Here is a 7,298-nt window from a genome sequence, read left to right as displayed (position 1 = left end):
TCAGGAAATAAAATTATGGTATAACAACATCTGAGCCATAAAAATGAGTTTAAATTAACGTTAAACTTCTTTTTTCTTTTTTAAGAAGACAGCATTACAGTACCTTATTACAGTGTGGGCTGTAACTATACATGCTTACTCAAATCCCAAAAACTAATGAGTTTAAATTACTACGTAGCGCCATCTTGTGGGTCAAATTACCTTTGTCAGCATTTACCTGGGTCTATAGGTCGCACCGGTCTATAACCCGCACCCAACTTTTTAGATGAAAAAAAAGGGAAAAAAAGTGCGACTTATACACCAAGTTTTACGGTAATTGTTAGTTGCAGCCCTACTGCAGAAACTGCAGAGGATGGTGCTCCTCTCAACAGTTCCATCTGGGTGTTTTTAAATGTAAATGTTCCCGTCATCTTGTCTGCCTCCATCATGTCACAAAGCCACTATTGCCTTTAATGACACACCGGGTCAAAGGGCACATGGAACATGATTAATCAGCATTCATTTTTTAATTAATCGAAATTAACACATTTTTTGACAGTCCTCAAAATAATACTTGTACATTATCTAAACACCAACATGTTATAAGGATTATAATATATATATATTTTTGTTGTCATCCCTGGCATACTACCATGAAGTTCTGTCCTTGGCAGAGTGAGACCTTTTTTGGGGTTAAATGAATCTTCTACTTTTTATCCATGTTAGAAAATAAGATGGTGATCACACCATGACACTTGTGTCCATGGGACAGGGGCCTGTGTTTTGAGATCTGTAAACCAGGAAATATTTGTTTTCTTTGGAGGCAAACCGTTTTGAAATGGCAGCCCTGCCAGAAACTCTAAATTGGTTGGCTTAAATTAGTTTTCCATCCAGAATAACCCGCAAAGGTGATTAGAAAGGTCTATAAAAGTGTTTTATAGTTTGTCCACACCTGTTTGCAGTAGTGAGAGAAACGTGTTACATTTACTTTTTTATATGTACTTGAATAATTTTTTATTTTTTTAAGGTAGTTTTGCAGAATACTTTTTACTCTTTCTCGAGTGCATTTGCGCTAAAATATATGTAATTTTACTCCATTATATAGGGCTACATGCCTCTTGACACTTTTACTGACACATTTAGCAATAAATAATTTTTATATTCAGCTGAGCTCACACGTACAACAGTGATTGTCTGACAGGGACAGATAAGATCGCCTACAAGCCAATCATAGCACCGCAGATGGAATGGAGGTTTATGTTTTGGACACTGAATGCATGTGTACACACACACAACCACACACACAGACACACATGATGCAAGCTGCGTCCAAGCCTCTCCCCTAAGGATTCAGTGAAAAGAACAAAACATTTTCCTATTTTTTTGTTTCAAGGCATTAAACAGTGCTCAACAGCACCTTTTTTTTTTTTTAAAGATATTTTTGCCTTTGATGGACATGACAGGTAAGTGTGAAGGGGGGAGAGAGAGAGAGGGAATGACATGCTGCAAAGGACCACAGGCTGGAGTCGAACCCGGGCCGCTGCGACAACAGCCTTGTACATGGGGCGCCTGCTCTAACCACAAAGCCACCGACGCCCCAACAGCACCTACTTTGTCATTTGTCTGAGTCTGGATAAAACAATTTAATACAATTTACGTGCACATTTTTTATAACCCGTTGTGTCAAGTCAAGTTTATTTATGTAGCACATTTCATATGACAGGCATGAACTCAATGTGCTTCAAATGAAAATAAAAAAAAGTAGACAAAGATCATACATTACAAAAACATATTAGATAAGAACATATGAGATAAGAAGGTATTATTAAAAAGGAAATAATAATAGTACTGATTTAAACATAAAAATTTTACCCATTAACCACACACTGTAAACTAAAAGCTTACAACAAAAGGATGCTGTCAGGCTGCTTTTAAAAGGCGACACTGTTGTGACAGACATTAGGTCATGTGGTAGAAGATTCCAGAGAGTAGGACCATCATGACTGAAGGCAACATAAGCTGATTTAAAATTTACTCTAGGTATCATGATGATACCTAGACTTGATGATCTGAGGCAGGGGTGTCAAACATAGAGCCCAGGGGCCAGAACCCGCCTGTTAAAGGGTCCAATTCGGCTCACTAGATGACTTTGCACACCTGATATTGATGCACCTGTGAAAGCTAAGAGGTGTCAGGTTTCAACAATTAGTAGATACTTCATGTAAAATACAGCTTCAGAGACCTTTCCACCCTGACAAGAATACAGCTCTCTGAAATAACGATGAATACTCACTGTGGGCATATTTAAAAATATTGAACACTGTGCAAAATATTGTCAACCAGCAGCTTCAGTATTAAAGAATCTGTATCAGACTTCTATCTATGTTGAATTTGCACATATTTTTCTGAGGATATCACAGGCTGATCATCATCTGTTTTAAAAATGGATGAACGTTCTCAGAATTAACTTCTTTACACTAAAAAAAAGGGAAAATTTAAAGGTGTTTTTGGGTTACTGGTTGGGCCCACTGGAGATCAAGCTGGGCTGTATGTGGCCCCTGAGCTAAAATGAGTTTGACACCCCTGATGTAAGGGATCTGTTCGGTGTGTATCAGTGAGCATGTCTACAACATAGGAAGGAGCTAAACTGTTCATAGATTTAAAAACAAAAGGAGGTATTTTAAATCAATTTTCCGTTTTACTGGGAGCCACTGAGATCTTGTTTAAATGTAATACATTGATGTAATAAATTGCATCTAATGGAGTTACCAAATAAAAAAAAGCAATCACTGATAAAGTTAATTAGTCACAGCAGTGTTTAAACATTAACTAACATCTTGATGAACTTTACACTTACAAGTGAACATTATTAAGTGTCACCAACGTTTTATGATACCTGTCACAGCTAACAACTTAATTTCAGTCTTTTATCTAAGACTCAGTTGCATTAGAGTTTACAGTTAATGTGCATTGTATCTGTGCATTCTGCAGCCTCAGGCCAACAGCAAGTACAAGACCAGCATGTGCCGAGACCTCCGTCAGCAGGGAGGCTGTCCCCGAGGAACCAACTGTACATTTGCGCACACGCAGGACGAGCTGGAGAAGTGAGCGCTGCACTCACACATATACACAATGAAAGACTCACTGTGTTCAACAGAGAATGACTAATCATCCAAGTTTGCATTTATAGACAGATAAAAATAATCTGTTTTATAACTGCGAGGTGACACTCTGCTAACTGAAGTATCTGTATATGAAAGTCTGTTACTACACAGCCTTCCCCAAGTCCCCCTTTTTAATTAGAGTGTATTTATCTAATCATGTATTTATTTACAAGAGGTCCTCAGTGCAAACATCCAATAACAACATGTTTATTAAGATGTTCTCTGAGCAAACTGTAACCTTTCCCTATTGTCCTGATTTCCCCCGTCGTCCCTTCTTCTCTGCACAGATTTAGACTAAGGAACAAGAAGACCAGCAGCGTGGGCCGTGCGTTCCCGTTAGCGCCGGGAGTTATGGGTAAAACTTTCACTATGGAGGGCAGCATCCACACAGATGTGTCTGGAGGAATGGGGCAGGGGCTCAAAGGCACGGGGGAGAACACAGCCTCCTTGACAGAGGGAGTGCCCGGCCTGTCTCACCCAGAGCTGATCCCCAGAGGCGCTGACATGATGGAGGAGATGAAGAGAGCGGTGCCAAATGGATCCAACGGGTCCAACGGGCTGTCTAACAGGAGCTCGTCAGGGTCGACCGAACAGTAAGATCAATCATCCACCAGCTTAATAATAACTCCAGTTTAGCATTATGTTTGTGTGCAGTAGGTAATAAAGCAATAAAAAAATAATATTCTTCGCTGTGTCTGGCACTGTCACTACCTTTTTAAAAAGTCCTGACCTCACCTGCTGTTGTGCCCAGGATTGTCCGGAACACAGCAAAATAATCTTCATTTATATCAGAACAAATCCAACCAAACTCACATTTACAAGTCACCTGATATGTGAATTTTTGTGTATGATTTTGACCTGAGGGCCATTCATGTGTTCATTCTTTCTTTTTATATTGTCCGTCTGTCCATCAGGAAGCCCATCTCACCTCCCAGGACTCCAGTCAGTCACTCCTCAGCGTCGTCTCCCTTGACAACAATTGGGCGGGGTGACGGTGGCGCTCCTATCCCCAAACATGGTCAGTTCGTGCTGCGTGCACCACATCCTTCTCAGGCGTCAGAGCTGTACTTTCAGGAGCCGCACTCTGCATATGACACGGCCCATTATCAACCAACCTGTGAGTCCAGTTTTAAATAAAAGCCTGAATAAAAGAAATAAATAAAAATGTATTGTTGTCTTGGGAACATGCAAATGAATCTCCTCTCCTCTCTCCTCTCCTCTCCTCTCCTCTCCTCTCCTCTCCTCTCCTCTCCTCTCCTCTCCAGCAGGTTCCTACTACCAATCTACTCTCCATCCCTCTCACAAACCCTGCATGGCTCGCTTCCTTCGATCCTCCAACGTCCCAGAATCCTCTCTGCCGCCCTCAATTGGCCCTCCGCCATCTTCCTACCCCAGTGACCCTCAGGCACCGCACCCACCTGCCTCCTCTTCCTCGGGGTACCCGCCACACCCGCCTAGAGATCGAATGGGGCCTCCTGCCTTCCATCCCCACCCGGGGCAGCCTCAGTACGGGCCTCTGGCTCCGGCTCATGGTGTTTATGCTCCCCTCTATGACAGCAGGAGAGTATGGAGGCCTCAGGTGAGCTTCCTGTTAGTTGTCACGTCGCTGTGATACTTTGATCATCGTGTTACTTCTCCAGATAACAACGATTCTGATCATTAACAGCTGTACCACAGAGAGGATGCCAGGAGCAACTCACTGCCTCCAGAGGTGCTGCATTCCTCCGTCTACCAGCCTCCACTCAGGGAGAGATTCAACTCTCTAGACAGCAACTACTGCTCTGGAGCTGAACACCGTGCAGGGCTACACAGGGTAGGCGAAATAACGCACGTCTTATAGCATTGCTGCGGGCAGCACTCACTTCTGATTGGCTGGAGGGATTTATTTTTAGATGACAACACACCTCTGATGTAACTGCTGCATCACTCTTTTTGTTAAGCACATGTATCCATTCAAAAACTGCACAAGCAGGCTGTTACGGCTTCTCCCACTTGTTTGAGTGACGCTGTTCCAACGTAGGATTGCAAGCGCAGCATCTATTTGGCAATGCCATAAAAACAGTATATTTTAATTATTCATAAGTGGGCATACTTTAGGAGAGATAATCCACTCTGAGCAGCCATAATTAAAATATAATGCCCGCTGCCTGGCGTTACATTAAACTGGTTTGCTTTCTGTTTTCTTCCTCGATGTCATGACACATCTCGTGCACTACATCCAGCGGTAACATCTGTATTAATCAATGTTGGTCTGTCTTCCTGCTGCATTCCTCTCAGCAACATTTCCTTTCCTTCGGTTTCTCTTTTTACTCCCACATATATCCTCTCACCTCTACCTTCCCTGCCAGCCACAGAGCTGCAGTATGTAGCTTCAACCTCCTCTGTAGTCCTCCCACTTCTCACCCAAATATGTTTCTGCCTCCCCCACTCTCTGCTCTCCTGCTCACAGCATCATATAGCATTACCAGTATGACTACTGGCATACTACAGTTAATTTTACCAATAATGCTGTCTGGCCACAATAACTGTGATGGAGATTATTAAGACATAACACAGTCTTGTACACAAATGACTTTAAAATACCGTTTTTTTAAGGCAAATTAAGTCTAAACAAAGAATAATTTGTAGATATTTCATTTCATTTATACATACAGGAAAATGATTTAATTGTATGTTACAGTTAAAACTGGCCTGACTCAGTTAAAAACTAGTTTTCAGCTATGCAACAAAAGCACATTACATTACAGAATAAAACAGTCAACAGAGGCCAAACAACAAAACACAGGCAGCTACATAGACAATGCAGAGTAGAAGACTGAAGCAGAGTGAGTAAAGTGGGATATGGGATTTAAATCAGTGGTTGCAGGTCTGTCCCTCCATCAGATAGTGTTTACATGCATGTTTGAAATGTGTAGTAGAGGTTACTGCTCTAATGTAGTGTGGGAAAATGTTTAATGTACCTTTTGTGTCCACCACCTGTATGTGCATTATATGGTGGGAAAGACAGCCTTACATTAGCATCTTTCATACAAGAAACGCAGGCACAAAGGGCTGTATAATATTATATGCACTGAGTGCTTCACATAAAAATGAAACATGAAAAAAGAATGGACATAAAACAGGCAAAAAGAGGAATTCAATATAAAAGGAAATTTAAATACAATTTAAAAACAAAAAATAAGATTAAATAGAGCACATAGAAGGCATCATAGCTCAATATCACCAAAACTATAGATCATTAAATCATAGAATAAAATTATAAATCATAAAATCAAGTGAGATACAACATTTAAATGGATTGCAGCAGTGCAAAATGTAAAAAGAAAGAGTTTCAGGCCTGTATCAGGACAGTCAGAGCTCGTTAAAGGCTGAAATGAAGAGATACATTTTTAGTTTTCTTTTAAAACTGTTAAGCGGGCTGGCTCCCTTGATATCTGTAGGTGTTCCATAGCTCCGGGGCATAATTGACAAAAGGGAACATTAGAAGCTCGACTGTTTTTGAATTGGAGAGTGGTTGTGCTGCATTATACTGTACAGCTGTTTTTATTGTTTCCACCCTCACAGTCTCAGAGAAGGCTCCTTTGTCTGCCTTGATGTTTAGACCTACTGCAAAACCGTTCAGAACCCAATCATGTTCCAAACACACACACACAAAGAAATATTGTAATGGTGAATTTCTACTCTAAATGCCCTTATAAATCATAGCATTTTTTATCATTTGGATACTTAATTTTGTGTTTTTTATGTCCATTCTAGTGGATGAAGAATCATATCAATAAATACAGTGATATTTTGTATTTGTCATCACGACTCAAAATATCCACAATTTCTGGAGTATCTCCAGAATACAGTTTGTTCAAAACCTCCTGAGAAGAATATTCTGTGAACATAATAAACTAGTCCATACCCATTGAGTACAGCATACAATACCATGACTTAGTCATACCAAAAATTAGGAAAAAAACAAAACATTGGGCCACAGGGGGAGCCACAGTGATCGGTCGCATTTTAGCCATTTTTAAGCATTTTTCTGTTGTTATAGCGCCACCCAGTTGCCAATTAGAGTTAAATTTCTCCAGTCACCTTGAGGCGTCCTGTTCTACATATCTACCAAGTTTAGTAAAAATCGATATGGTTGTTAGGCCTAGATAAGAA

At 40.7% G+C, this 7,298-nt stretch overlaps 1 protein-coding gene across 4 annotated transcripts in view; it reads left to right on the top strand.

Annotated features, from left to right (window-relative positions):
* Positions 1-7,298, top strand: part of rc3h2 (ring finger and CCCH-type domains 2) — a 33,773-nt gene that overhangs the window by 15,777 nt on the left and 10,698 nt on the right. For 3 of the 4 annotated variants that reach the window (XM_050053550.1, XM_050053549.1, XM_050053553.1), the window contains exons 9-13: positions 2,971-3,083; positions 3,431-3,736; positions 4,058-4,260; positions 4,409-4,722; positions 4,810-4,956. In XM_050053550.1, coding sequence (XP_049909507.1) covers positions 2,971-3,083; positions 3,431-3,736; positions 4,058-4,260; positions 4,409-4,722; positions 4,810-4,956 — 1,083 coding nt within the window. The remainder of the gene's footprint in view (positions 1-2,970; positions 3,084-3,430; positions 3,737-4,057; positions 4,261-4,408; positions 4,723-4,809; positions 4,957-7,298) is intronic. The other variant, XM_050053552.1, reaches the window with a different exon arrangement.

The sequence above is a fragment of the Epinephelus moara genome, chromosome 9, assembly GCF_006386435.1.
Source record: "Epinephelus moara isolate mb chromosome 9, YSFRI_EMoa_1.0, whole genome shotgun sequence".
NCBI lineage: Eukaryota > Metazoa > Chordata > Actinopteri > Perciformes > Serranidae > Epinephelus > Epinephelus moara.
The sequence above is the reverse complement of the archived record's forward strand: the minus strand, read 5'-3'. Positions and strand labels throughout refer to the sequence as shown.